The sequence below is a fragment of the Oenanthe melanoleuca genome, chromosome 5, assembly GCF_029582105.1.
Source record: "Oenanthe melanoleuca isolate GR-GAL-2019-014 chromosome 5, OMel1.0, whole genome shotgun sequence".
Classification (NCBI taxonomy): Eukaryota; Metazoa; Chordata; class Aves; order Passeriformes; family Muscicapidae; genus Oenanthe; species Oenanthe melanoleuca.
This window is the reverse complement of record NC_079339.1, coordinates 38,892,958-38,907,835: the sequence shown is the minus strand read 5'-3', so window position 1 is coordinate 38,907,835 and position 14,878 is coordinate 38,892,958. Positions and strand designations below refer to the sequence as shown.

Sequence of the window (14,878 nt, the reverse complement as noted above, 5' to 3'; positions counted from 1 at the left end):
GCTAAGGACTGGCAGGAACTAAACATATTGTCCTGAGAAAATGAGCTGAAATTGGCAGGCAAAAGCACTCTGCAATATGCACTTTTAATACAGCCCTATAAATCCAAAGTGGGGGAGAAAAACAATGGCGTATCTTGCCTGAGGTGGATCAGAATTTTGAACCCTTAAGAAGTGTTTGTCTCAAAGCATGGCAGATAAAAGAAAAAAAAATAACCAGTCAGCAAAAGGCTGACACATAATAACCTGTGAAGTCCAGTATCTTAGGAGAATGTTTCCAAAAACTCACCTGCAATGTGTTAAAGAAGGTCTGTGAAAAAGTGCACTGACATAAAACTCTCAGCAGTACCATGGGACAGAGGATCTTGGTCAGATATCTCCACTACAGTCCATCATTTTTCACATATATATACACACACACATATATATACATGTATGTGTGTGTATATATATGTATATATATGCCACATCCTCTCCACAGCAACAGACAAATAGATGTCTATATCTACAGCCATGTAATTCCAGTCCCTCAACCATGTCTGTTTAACCTCTGGTTGGAGAAACAGGGTAGATGCTAAGGCAAGATGCACCCTGTGGGTGTTTTGAATCCTTTCTGTCTCTCCTCTGGATTTGCTTTTGCTTAGGAGCACTGCTAATGCATAAATGAGCAGCCTCACAGCCAAACTATTGGATTTCACAGCTCGCCTCTCACTGCCATTACTCCAGGCTGGTTTGATCTGTTATTTTAAACATTATTCTTCACAGTAGAGCAGACAAAGTGACTCTCAAAAAGCCTATTTTAATTTCCACTTGGAAAGAGCAGAGGTAACATTTTCCACTGAGTTGAATGATTATTCTTGACACACAATTTTATCTCTGAACTACATTGGCTGTTTCCCTGCAACACGCACTCAGTGAGAATATATGCAGAAAGCTCAAGAGCCTACTGTACAAAGCTCTTTTAGGAAGGTTTGTGAAGGGATCTAGGCTTGCTGCACTTTTTAACATGCATACATATCAAACACAGGACGTTACTGCCTAGAAAAATCAATCACTTTTACTTTCTCTTCTCAGTGGCTTTTACTTCAATTTCCTCTATCTAGAATGCAAGTAAGATTCATAAACACAGATGTCTGGATATATTACAACAGTACATAAGAGAAAAAGCTTAACTGGGTACCTGATCTATTTGAGTAGATGAATACTTATGTTAATGCAACAGAAACCAGATCCTGACAAGTAATTTTAAAGAATCTTCTAAAGAAGAATTCAAGAACAGGTAAGCTCAGAAATCAGTGAAGGAGAGCCAACAAGAGATCTGAGCAGCCTGAATGTCAACAAGAGTCCAGTCATTAAGAGCTGTCTATCATTGCTCTGAGGTCAGTCAGCAGTCCTACCTCATCTATATATTAAAAATACAGCTCTGGCAGCTAGACAAAGATGAACAATCATCATCTCAGTTGGACTTCTGTACTTGCAAGAAAGGGAACTGACCTCAAGACTCTCAAGGTAGATTTCAACTTGGCTTCTCAGCCTGGCCAACACAAAGCTTCTTACCATTTGCTCATTCTCTTTGGCAGCCCAGGCAGGATTCTGGATCTGTTCGCCAGCCTCCTTCATCAGTCGGAGCTGAACATGCTGTAGATAGGCAGAGAAAGCTGTACGAGCTTGTACTTTGCTGTGGACAAAAAGGATCCATCAGCTACCTTCAGAACAGGAGTGGGAAGAGTTAACAGCAGTCAGGCACAGCTTATGGAGCAAAGTACAGCCAGCAAGGACCTCCTAAGTGCACTAATGCTGAAGCTCAAAGAAGAGAGGACCCCCTCACCCCATCAGCATTTTCAAGAAGAATTTCTTCACCAGGATGGGGTAGGTATTGCAGGAGGTACAAAAGATAGTAGACACTAAGATAAATTCTAAAAATGGAATGCTCTTCTTGCCTTTTACAGCCTTGATTACTCTCCTCTAAAAGCCAGTAACATGGACATCAGCAAAACTGTGTATTTTTAAAACAAATTCAAGGCTCTACTGGGCCTCTGTTTTCACAAACATTTTGAACACCACAACAACAGACCATAAAATAAACAAAGGGCTTGGTACTGGTGCCAGAGTTATAACAAAGGCTCTGTAATTCCTATTGGAAATTAAAGAATTAAATCTGTGAAAGTGAGCTCTTCCCCTGCTGGCTCAGGGATACAAGCCAAATTTCATTGAGCAAGGCACCACTGAGGAATGAAGGAACATCAGCAAAATCTGCTGTGCAGCTGGCTGAACATGTTGGGAAGCTGTAAGCATGAACTGAGGAGAGAGCTGGGAGGGACACACAGCTTCTCATTCCCTCACAATAGTAGCCACTTTAGTATAGGCATCTGTTGTGAGAGAAATTGCTGAAAGCTCTGCCTAATTCTGTTCATTGTCCTCCTGGTCTAAATCCCATCCTCAAATATTCTGCTCTCCCAGTCTCTGGCTCTCCCTTATAGTTTTCCCCATATTTGCTAGAAGCTTTTCATAAGGATACAGCAGCACATTGGCTTCAGTGTCAGCAACAGATTTCCCTTTCTATCACAGGAAGTGTCCCAATATCTTCTGTAGAATTTTACATTTCATCTTAAACAAACTAGAGTTTTTAACCCATTACTTTCCTGAAATATTATTCCAGAAGTTACTGTTCTACTAAATAGGAACCCCCCTTTTACTACCCAGCCCAGCTTCACTTATGAGCACTTTATAACTGTTTTTTCTTTCTCCAACACTGTCCTGTATCTTAAATACAATCCCTGATGGGCCTCCACCTTGAATGTCTTTATTAACAGAGTTACATCCTTTCACAGTTTTCATTTTATTAGTGCACACTACCCACATCTGCCAGTGTCTTCTAACAAAGCACCCACAATGATGACACGATGAGACCAGCAGCTCACCTCCACCTGTGCTCCACTCACAATTTGCCTTCCATGAATGTGGGTGATAAAATACCCCACATGAAGTCTCAGAAGTATGTCAAGTGATAAGTCCTGGAACACATTTGGTGTTTTCATGCATGCATGAGCTAGGGCTTCACAACTTCCTTTGATCAACCAGCATGCAAGATAGTTTTCCTTATAATTAATTTCTAGGTGATGAACACCCAGCTGACAGAACTTCTGCTGTAAATTATTAGTTTTTATAAGCATCCCACTGCACTTTGTGCTACTGAATTTCATCCTAGTTATATTATTTATATCCTCAAGGTCATCCAGTTTCTCATATTTAGTCCACTACTTTTTTCTCATGATAATAACTCCCAAATATTTTTCATCAGCAAATTTCATTAGCACATTTGTACATTTTGTGTCATTCTTGAACTGACTATTAATATCAGACCAATTCCTGAGCAACCTCACCATATTTCTTCTGCTTTTTCTCTGCTTCTTACGGATATTCTCAGGTACTTATATGGTCCTTATGACTCCAGGTACATGAGTCCCTGAAATGCTATTAAAAACTCTGTGCAACAATTAAGTCTTTCTGGTTGATAGGTCTGTAAATTTCAGGAACACTGTTTTACAGTGTTCCACAGAAATCATACCACAGCAACACTTATAGAGATCAATGGATCTTTTTAGATAAGAATTCAAGTTAAAATACATTGAAAGTATCATGTGTCAGCTTAATCATCAACTTTTGATGCTTCTGGAAGGTCACACAGGGCCAAAGAGGGGCTAAGACAAGTGCACAAGAGTCTCAAGCTAACATCCTCTGTTAATTGCTGTACTGCAGCAACTAAAACATGATGAAAATACCTGGTTACAATTTCTGTCTTCCAGGAACTTCAGTGAACTCCAGAATGCACAGCAGGCCTTGTAACACCTCTGAGCTCTGTATGCTACTACTCACTACATCTACCTTTTCTTTTTTTCTTTCTACATGTATGGAACATTGGGAGAACTCTCTTGAATCCTAGCTGAGAACTGATACTCTCTACATCAGGCCACCATGTATCAGAAAAGCCCCTCACCTCAGCTCTCTAGAGCTGTCAGGTTTGGTTTAGGTACAACTCAAACATCTCGTGACCAGTTCAAGATTTGTGCTTGAAAATCTTCTTACTTCAGCTCCTCTGCCTGTTGAGTTCACAAGCAAAGCTTACATTAATGACAGATCAGATGGGGCCAAGCCCAGCACAATCTTGGAACATGAGGTCACCACAAGCCTTACACCCTTCTGTGGGGAATCCCAACAGTGCTGGGTGCTGAGCAAGATTCTGCCAGGAACAGCAGACAGAGCTTATGTTCTCGGCAGGAGTCAGTTCTATACATACGTAGATATAGACACAGCATTGCTATGTTTATCCTCAAAAGAGGTTTCAGAATCTTCCCTGTCACAGCAGCAAATGTCCTTGCCACAATTAGACGTCAGAACAAACCCCAAAGCCATTGAATAATTCATAGTTTTCCCAGAAACTGAACTAAGAAAGCAACAATAAGAAACATTTTTCTACCTTTAGACATTTTTCAGAGAAAACATAATGTTGCTTCTTGTCTAGAAGGTGTCAAGTCTTCCTACACAGATATATAAGATCCTTTCTTTTTGCACTTTCTATTCATCTGCAGTTAGACAGTTTTGCTATCCACATTCAAGGGGAGGATCATATTTCAAAATATCTGGTTAAGACCTTGCTTAGTGTTTTGCTATGGAATTTCCTCCAAGACATCTCTTTTCAAAGAAACAGTCATGCATCAGAACATACACTATTCCACACCATCATACTCAACAACATGCAATCAGATGTTTCAGTAATTTGTTACTCTCAAATTACCTCCTAATCCTGCTCTCAGAAGGAGATGACCTTGAGCAAAGATTACTACCAGAGGGAAAAATTCTATCATCAAAAATAAAAGTAAAGAAATGAGAAAACTAATTTTATGGAAAGACAGCACTAAAATATTCCTATTCAACCCTTCCTGGGTAATTTAACATATGTTTATAACCACTTCTTGGCAAATGCAAAAAATGAGAAGAAAATATTTAGAATTCAGTAGCAGGCATCCTGCATTAAGGCAAAGAGGCATTTCAGAAGCCTGAGCTGACAAAGCACAGCTTACATCATCAGATTAAAGAACAGCAATGGAAACTATAGGGTCATGCTTTACACTGATCCAACAGGTCAGGCATTTAGGTACACTGTCAGACTTTGCAATGGTCTCCCTTCTCTGCCAACAAGATGTTAAGGCAGCTCACAGTTAGACAAAAATCCACACCTCTTTTCTAGGGTCTTCTTATCTCTTTGCACCCATAATGTGCATCCTCCATATTTTAACTTGTATTAGCTTCAAGTCAAAACTAGAGACAATATGCAGAAAACTCTCACCTCAAATTTCCTTGCTTTTGAAGAATCTGAAGCAAGTTAAACCGAGATTCTGAGTCTGATTTTTGCAGAAACAGCTCTTCTGCATCTCCAGTTTTCTTGTCACATTTTTTTGGTAACCTCTCCTTAGAAGGAGTTTTCACTGACTCAGAGAGCTTTGGCTTGTTTTTCACCTGGGTGTCCGAAAGAGAGCAAACACTTCTATCTACCTCTTCATTTTCATCTTCATCCACCTCCACTTCCTCCTCACCTTCCGTGTCTGACTTGAGTGACAGCTTTTCTGGTTCTGATGTGTCTGCAGTAGAGGAGAAAATATTTATGCTGATTAAGAAAAAAAAAAGCGGAGAGGACTGTTCTACTATTTATACCCTTTGGTTTACCCCTAAACTCTTTTCTGGTAAAAGGACAGAACACCACCATTTCAGAAAAGCATCTTAAGCACTGTTCTATATATTCTGTCTTTCTGCTTGTGCATCAAACAGTTAATAAGCCCATTTTCCCAATATTACAGGATACAGACCAAGATTCTTCTTTTAACCTTAGAAATGAAAATAAGAATGCCCACAAAATAAAATAGGCAAAGACATGTTCCTATATTTTATCCTGATTCTTACATATATAATGACATATATACACCCATACTTGATATATATATATATATATACACACACACATCTTTGTACGTTGTGTGTCAAATAAAACAAAACTACAAAATCTAAACTTCCACATATGCCAACAAAGATCATACACCTTAATACAGCAGCAAAAATCATCTTATAACATCCCATCTCTCCTAGTGCAGTCAGTATCATACAGCTATTGGAAAGAGTTTAGACAAAGGCAGGAGCAGTCACTTGGGGGAATCACCCACTTGTGTACCCTTAAGTTTTTCCAACATCAGCTTGGATAAAGATTTCTCTTCCCAACAGCTTAAGAGCCACAGCTGTCTAGGAGAACAATCTGAAAACTTCCATCCTTCTCTGAAAAGCTGAAGAATTACAGAGGCACAAATACTGTTGAATTCTTTACCCAAAATGCAACAAGCTCATCTCCAAGTAAGTACTGATTACTTTTACTCATATACACGGGGGTGTGGAAAGGTGGGAATGAAGTTCAAGGCACTAAACAAACAAGAAGCTCAGAACTAGAGTGAAGTGAAAACTATTAACATTTGAAACCGAACAACCCCATTCACACACGTTTCAAAGGAAAAAGTCCTTTGCTTGCTTGTTTTTGACTAGCTGCTCATGTAAAACTCCAGCCATGCATACCTGATGTTCTTGTCTGCGCTGCTCTAGCCTTGCCATGATATCGCCGACGGTTCCGCAGCTCCAGCGAAACGAGCTTCCTCTCATAGAAGAGAGCATGAGAGTCCACAGCTTCCATCATCGTATCCGGCCTTCCATTGACACCTGCTCTGGGAGGCACAGTACAGACACATCCCTCAGTCTCCCTTTGTCTTTCTCTCCCTGATGATACAAGAGACCTAGTAGATCAAACTTTTTCAAGACACATTCTTCCTGATACAGGGAAGAAATAGTTACCATCAGTCTAACTTTGCTCTACTTAAGCCTGTAAATACTTGAAGAGAGTCTTGCATGTACTTCACAGAACATCATCTTTCAAAGCCCCACGACACACTCATCTAGTGTCACACTTTCATGACTGAGCAGCATCTGCCCATCATGCAACGCTCAGGGCACAATTAACAGAGGAAATTGCAAGAGTACAAAACAACGAAGAGGAATGGAAAGAGAGCACATTGACACATGTCCAGTTGTCTGAACCATTTATGTAGACAGCTTGTTCTTCACAGATACAAGAATTTTAACATCCTACAAATGAAAAATGCCAAACTTTCTACAAGTTCTACCTGAGTCAAGGGATGTTTCCTTAAGGGAAACATACAAAAGTAGCAACCCTCTGCCATAGCTCAAATATTCAGAAAAGTGGTCCTTATGATACAAGTGGAAACAAGTACAGAAAATGCTAGTTTTTCATTTCTCTTTTAGGTCTAACAAAGTGAATATGTGAGTATATGAAGAACAAAACCCTTGTGCATTACAAGATCCTTTGAGAGAGCTCAATGATGAGGCTTATCAATATGGCAGGAATACCAAAGTGAGAAGCCTATGAGGAGAAATTTTAAGGTCCAATGAAAACACGAACTCTCCACACATGGGTATATTCTTTTCCCACCATATTTATGTTTCTAAAATTATTTTCATGGGTTTCACGTAGAAAAGGTGTTGACTCACAACTTGAAAGATGAAGCTAAGGAAATCTAAATCTAGAATAAATCCTACAAAGCACAAATAATTTAATTAAGAAGCTATTTACCGGGATCTCCCAGTGATGAACTCTCTTTTCATCTTGCCTCTACAAAGAGAAAAAGGTCAAAAATTACTCTCCATAGTGGATCAGCCTTGATTAAAAAGCCTCCCTAGTCTTTCACATGTACAATGGAAAAACCATATTTACAGAATTACTTGTGAGTTCTATCTTAAAGGAGAAAAAAAAGGGCTCCAAAAGAGGAGCCCTGAGCAGCTGAACGACAACTGATGCTTGCATTTGTCTGACTTAAGCTGGAGAAGGCATCAGTTAGAACTACTCTTTAGACACATCCCTGAATGTACACAAAGAAAAAAAAAAAATGTACAGTGCTGATGCAGGAAGAGCTTCTGTAAATATAGTCTCCTTCCTCAGCCACCTTGTCTTTACTTGGTAGTTACTTCATAAAGGATCTCAAATTTGCACAAGCAGAATTTTGAGAAGGAAGGGCATTAAACATGCGAAGACACTGCATACAACTTTCAGTGGAAGCTTAGCTAGTGGCATGAACTGTCATTTCCACCCAACCACAACACAGAAAAAGAATAATCAAACCATGATTGCATGGGTCAAGACACAGGGATACTAAAATGCTGGAGAATCAATTTCAGGGCATACTTTACATGAAGATAAGCTTTAATGGGATTTGAAATTTGAAACTAAAGGTAAGCCAGGACCACCTTTAATCTCTTCATAGATAAACCTAAGTGCTTGAAGTTTTTTCATGTCTACAGTAATATTAGCACTCCAACAATTCCCATGTATTTTGAGTGTTATCCTTTTTGCCCTTAGTTTCAGAAGAGCAACACAAACATATGAGCAACAGTCACTGGCACACTAGAGAAGAGATAGACACTTATCACCACCCCTATAAATCCCAGATTTGTGTTTATAACACAAATGAGGAATCAATCCTTTTTGTACTGTTTGTGCCCCCAAACACAGAAACTTTTTCTACCTGTCCTTAAACAGACGTGTAGCCAGCATATAGTTCATTGTTGTCTTGTGCTCTAGAAAAGATCTAGGTTTAAAACAAAACAAAACAGGATTATCAAGACAGAACTCAATCCAATGAAAGGCAGCATAATACAGGAATAAATGACCTCTAAAAGAACATCCCAGAAGTGGATTCAGACAACATGCTGCACCACAACAGAAAAGACGTAAAGAGGAGAGCTATCATTTCTCAGCTGAAGCTCCTGGTGATGCAAGAGATGGAGAAAACATTACAGACTAGAAAAACAAATGTAGGAAAGTGTAATATGGTATAACTTTCAGAATGGGTGAGTCCTATATGGTGTTTATGGCCTAATGACAAAAATACACCATGTGCAGCTCAACGATGTAAAAGTAGCTAGCAGAAATCAGAAAGGAAGACACTTTTATTCTAACAGAAAAGAAATACCAAAAATAATGTCCAACAGCTTTCCATGGGGTGCAGTTATGCAAAGCAGCAGCTGATAGAAAACAAGGGATCAGAAAAAAGAATATTCAACACTAAAATAAACTTTGCCAAAACTTTCAATACATCTTTTGAATGCCAAGATAACTGATCTGCACATACCTAACACAGAATATCAACATGGAGCATCAGTGCCATCCTATCAGATTTCTATTCTTACCCATAAAGGTCCCATGTCAGTGGGGTAGGGAATATCCGGATGAAGCCTCCTCTCCGTTCATATTCCTCTTTCACTCGCCGAAGAACTTTGATCTGATTTTAAAAAAAATATAGAATAGTCAGCAAAATAGATAACAATGAAAAATGAACCTTCCAAAAAATCTCTGAATTCCAGAAAACAAGACAAAACAATTCAGTCCTGCAAATGGTCTGGGTAGATAATGATATCCTTAACGAATTTTGCCTTGCATTTAAATTCTGAAAGAGTCTATCACTGCCTCAAGCACATCTCTGCTTGGCATGATTGAGGGCAAGGACAATACCAGCAGTAAAACTCAGATTCTGTTTCAAATATTATACTTCTTCTGTCACACTTTTCATTTACGTGCACTTGCTCTTTGTTGAGAAAATAACCCCACACACTGCATGAAAGCCAAGGTAGATAAAAGTTATTTAATAAAATAAATAAAGCCTCCTTACCTCCTCCATGGTGAGGCCTAGCACAGAGCTGCTGTGCCTTCCTGTTGCTTTTTCCCTGCCTAAGGGCACTGAGCTTTTAACTTCAGCATCACTGGCAGACAGAGGACGGGTACGCTGTAGAGACATGTGAATCCGATTTTTTTTTTTCTCTCTCAATTTTTATATTAAAAAAAAATTACATTCAAATTCCAGGACACCATTCCCACCAGGATCTATACTCCAGAGCAGTACAGCCAGAAATCACAATTCCACACCCCAGGTGTCACTAAGTGTGATATTCCGATTCTTAGGTTTTAGCACAGGAGGCACAATTCAGGCATGCATACTCCCAGTATTGACACCCCTAGCCCCTTCCAGAAAAACAGAAGGCATACCAAAAGCAGCAAAGTCAGAATGTCATATAGGAAAATCCTCACCCAAGAGGCATTAGAGCCAGCATTCACAGGACCCAAACAGACTTGGATTTATACATCAATGGTACCAGAACTATGATTCTCTGCTCTAGCTGTGTTGCTACACTAAAACAACAGAACTGTAATTCCCTGGTGAAATAAATGTTGCAGGGAAATGTTCACCACCTGTTATTCTTTTCTTAATATACTGCTGAACATCAACTTGCTACTTCTCACACTTAACAGACACATCCTGCAGATGTACACAGTTACATCCTGCAAATTTTTAAAATAAGAAAAGCAGTAATTTGCCGACAGTGTCACTAAGCTTATTTTTAACCTGATAGGCAGTCCTGGCCAATTCTAACAAAAGGACAGGAATTCAAAATGTCTTCAAATCATTGGGATTATAAAATTTTAAAATCCAAGCAAGACAGAAATCTTTGAACTTGTTCTCAAGTACGTTTCAGATGGTCTTAGGCTCGGTTTAGATAAACTACCTCTGTAAAAACAGCACTAAGAGTCTGTTGAGAAGGTCTAAATCATTTATGCTAAATTCAAAGTTTCTTTTAGCTCTATACTGAGCAAAGAATGCACAGAGAGCCTTAATCTAGAAAGAAGAGAAAAACATGACAGAAACCTTAAGGTGGGTAAGTCCAGGGGAATATCCCATACTGCTCAGATACAAAAAAAAAATCCATGGCAAGATCAGGATGCATCTTTATTTGTAAAGACTATGGGAATTGAATTCCATTCTCTCCGTTTCATTAGAAATGGCAAGCGGCTATTCAGGTCTGTAGATGAAGCAACAGCAAAAGCAACAGGCATTGCACTAGAATAGGTTATACTGCAATGATTGGCACAGAAAAATCCAAAGATAAAACAGACATAGCAGGTAGCAGCTGAAACATTTTTCTAAGCCTAACTAAAACTGATTAAAAAGAAAAAAGACAATCTAGATGAGAAGGCAGGAGACACAAACATCTGCAGATGAAATAAAAATGCCAGCAACAAAACAGGTTTGCCTGATGCTGTAAATTGCAATTAGCTGTAAGACTTTTAGTCTTTCTAAGCTTTCTTCCATTTCAAATCCACTGCTCAAAAACTCTGCTTAACAACTTTCTCTAAAATCTGATAGGTAACCTTCTCTTCAAAACCATTTCCTGCCACTACCATAACAATCCATCATCATGTAAGAACTGCTGCTCAAAGAGATTATTACAGGAAATTCTTCACCCTATTAAATTATCTGCTCTACTAAGGAAACACTTCTATGAAATCATCTCCATTGTCTCAAAACAATATAGATGATTTCATTGATTACAAACAGTAAATGCATGTCTAGGTATTGGCAGCTCTGACTCCTCCCTGAGAACAAAACTACATTGCTGTCAAAATACTAGAGAAAACTCTGTCTTTGCTGGACTTCCTGCACAAACATTTTTTTCCATATTTTACTACAGAATATCTGGCTGTAGCACAGAAATGTCTCCAGCTTCACTAAGATCTTGCTTCCTTTTTGACCTAGCTTATCTATAAAAGTATAGATAAATCCAACCACTCTGGTATATCTCCAAGTTCTGCAGGTATCCTTAGTTCTCAAATTATTCTAATTTAATAAGCACTGACAGCAGCTGGCACAAAGATCCTTCTCTACAAAACCTTGTTATTAAGTAAGACTTTCCTCTGAGCCTCAGCTAAACTTACACAGAATGACAAAAAGCAGTGAATAGACTGAATGAGGTTCTCAAGATAATTCCGTCTGTTTCTATGTTCCCTTCCTGACGGGGAAACCCCATTAAAAAAACAAAAATCTATATCCCACTCCATTTGTGCAGAAAGCCCAGCAGCAAAATAATGCCTAACATGTCCCCATATGGCCAGGTGCTTAGAATTGTAAACTAATATCAATTTCTCTATATGGTTTGCAAGAGGAGTAACAAACAGAACATTTAAAAAGGTAGATCAGTCTCAAACTAACAGCAGTCCCACATTTTTCCATTACCTTTAAGAAATCCTACTTTTCTCTGCACCTATTTTGACCCAGTTCACACTCAAATTTTTGCAGTGTCTTTCAGAGGACTGTCTCACAGAAAACGATTGCTTCTCTTGTAGGCCACCTGAATTTTGTCTGCATAAATTCTCCTGTACTTACCTTACCATTCAGACTTGTAGTCTTAAAAACTTTGAGAGATTTGATCCAGCCAACCTTGACTCTCAGCACACTTCACCTACTTTTTTTTTAAAGCTAGAAGTGATGTAAATATTTTTTCAACATTTGCTTTTGCCACATGGAAACATGCCGGTGCCATCTCCTCATGTTGACTTCCCTCTCACCCCCTCGCCCTCGCCCCAAGCTACTCTAACTAATTATGCCAAAACCATTGAAAAACATTTGAAACTGTAGCCCTTACACAGGTGATGGGAGCTGAAGGGTACTTACTGATCTGCCGTTTGCTGTTTGTGACTGTGCAGACACAGAACGCTGCAAGAGACACACAAAGAGAATAAAAATCTTGTGTTCTCCAAGACACTATAATCCCTGCCCAAGTTGTTGAGGACTGGCAAATACCTTAAACAAAACAGTATAAGCAAAGGGTGGTGAGGCACTGGAACATGTTGGTCAGAGAAGCTGTGGATGCCCCAACCCTGGAACTGTTCAAAGACAGCTGGATGGGGCTTGGAACAACCTGCTCTAAATGGGGGGTGTCCCTGTCCATTGCAGTAGGGCTGGAATTTGAGAATCTTTAAAGGTACTATCCAGTCTAAACCATTCTATGATAACTCAAGTTCAGAGATAAAGCCAACCTCTTATATCATCTCAGTTCTGATCTTCCTCATATCCTGCCCCCATTCCAAACACAGCACTCGTTCTAATCTCAGATATGCTCAACTGTGGAGAATGCATCTGGATATATGGTTTTCAAAAGCACACTGAATTCAACTGTGATGACCAAAATTTATAATTTTGTAAAATAAGTCATCCATACAAAAATATTTAATAGCTATGCATCAAGAAGAAACAGACGCTGCCAAGTAAAATTGTTCATAGAACGGGGTGGGGGGGGGAAGTAAAAATCCTGTAATTTTGCAAATAATTTCATTTAAATATCTCAATAATATTCCAGTTCTTGTGACGAAACAAGACACTATTTAACATTCTAACATAGGTATAGAAACACCAAAAATGTCAAGAAGCACCCCATATCACTTATCTGTTATCAGCCCTACAAGTAAAACCAGTTTAAGCTTGTTGTCCACAACCAAATCAAATTGGTTGAACAGACCAGAACACAGGTGTATCCCCCGAGTCTCTGAGAACCATAGAATGGTTTGGGTTGGAAAGACCTTAAAGGTCATCTAGATCCAACTCCCCTGCCATGGGCACAGAAGCTTTCACTAGACAAGGGTGCTCAAAGCCTCATCCAGCCTGGTCTTGAACACCTCCAGGGATACAGAGTCCACAAACTCTCTGGACATGTTTCAGTGTCTCACCACTCCCAGTTACAAATTTCATCTTCTGTAGTTATGTTAGAAATCCAGATAATCTTGCTCACTGCCTCTCCACCTGTGAGTCAAATTCAGTGAGAATGACTTTCTACTATGCTCCTTAGCCAGGGCTTGTAAAAGTCACTTACCTGCAGCTTCTGGTAGGGATTTCTTCTGACAGATTCAGATGAATGATAAATAGCCCGGCTCGACCGCTGGCCTGGGTCCCGGCACACAAAGCCTACAGACACCAAGAGCCACATGACAGCTTTAGGACAGACAAACCCTGAAATATAGATCTAGCATTCCTGTTTATATCTTAGTCCATACATGACCTTCTTGTCCCTGCCCAAGGACCAATAAGGATGCTTTTCTTTTTTATTCCTTGTTTTGTTTAATCCTAAACTGTAATTGCATTACATTTTTTGAATAAAAACTTGCTTCAAGACCAAGTACTTAAATCAATAAATGGGTTATAAATAGCAGCACAGAGATAGACTTGGTTTTTTAAACAGCTGAGCAGGGTACCTGATGACAATTCTATTTCTTTCACTATTGAGGCAAATTGCATCAGGCAACTAAATCAAGATGCAAGGGACACTGTGCTCTAGACAGTACTCCAATTCTAATAACCCAACCAAAATCCACACATTCAACCTAAAAAAATGCATGAATACTAACTCTGAAAGCTAAAGAGAGAGCAGTGTCTTCAAATACGAAATTAGAGACCCTTAAAACCACCTAAGCATCACAAACAGACAATTATTCTAAAGTTGAAATGTCCATATATCACTTTTCAATGCTAAATGCAGCTGCTATCTTTAAACTAGAGTCTACCTCATCTAGTAATATGAAGCTCATAAATCTACCTTTTCCTGGTTTTAAACGAGGGAAGAATTGAAGGATGTTTTTTGTTTTGCTCACCTACAAGAGTGAACATATCTGAGAGCATGCTAGCTTTGATCTTCAGGTCCAAAGGAGCATCACTGTCCCCACATGCAACAGAGGATAATAGGAATTATTTGTCTAGCATTAAATGAGAGGAATGCATAAGTGTTCAATATATCTCCCAATATAATTTCTTTGCCTTCTTAAAACAGGCAAAAACAAGAAGAAAATTAGTTGATTTTCACATACATAAGCAAAGATCAGAGAGCAATGGATTAATCTGTTTATCCTTTTTCCACAGCTTTTAACATCCTAATGCAGACACACACAGCTTTG

General features: G+C 39.1%; 1 protein-coding gene across 5 annotated transcripts in view; it reads right to left on the bottom strand.

Annotated features, from left to right (window-relative positions):
• TTLL5 (tubulin tyrosine ligase like 5) overlaps nt 1-14,878 on the bottom strand; it is a 116,606-nt gene that overhangs the window by 71,584 nt on the left and 30,144 nt on the right. For all 5 annotated transcript variants that reach the window (XR_008840556.1, XM_056491945.1, XM_056491947.1 and 2 more), the window contains exons 14-23: nt 14,579-14,640; nt 13,804-13,895; nt 12,609-12,650; nt 9,774-9,887; nt 9,295-9,386; nt 8,631-8,693; nt 7,682-7,720; nt 6,613-6,758; nt 5,345-5,636; nt 1,555-1,675 (exon numbers count right to left, since the gene is read on the bottom strand). Coding sequence is in view for 4 of the 5 variants with exons in the window: in XM_056491945.1 (XP_056347920.1) it covers nt 1,555-1,675; nt 5,345-5,636; nt 6,613-6,758; nt 7,682-7,720; nt 8,631-8,693; nt 9,295-9,386; nt 9,774-9,887; nt 12,609-12,650; nt 13,804-13,895; nt 14,579-14,640 (1,063 nt within the window). In the remaining variant the exon portion in view is untranslated. The remainder of the gene's footprint in view (nt 1-1,554; nt 1,676-5,344; nt 5,637-6,612; nt 6,759-7,681; nt 7,721-8,630; nt 8,694-9,294; nt 9,387-9,773; nt 9,888-12,608; nt 12,651-13,803; nt 13,896-14,578; nt 14,641-14,878) is intronic.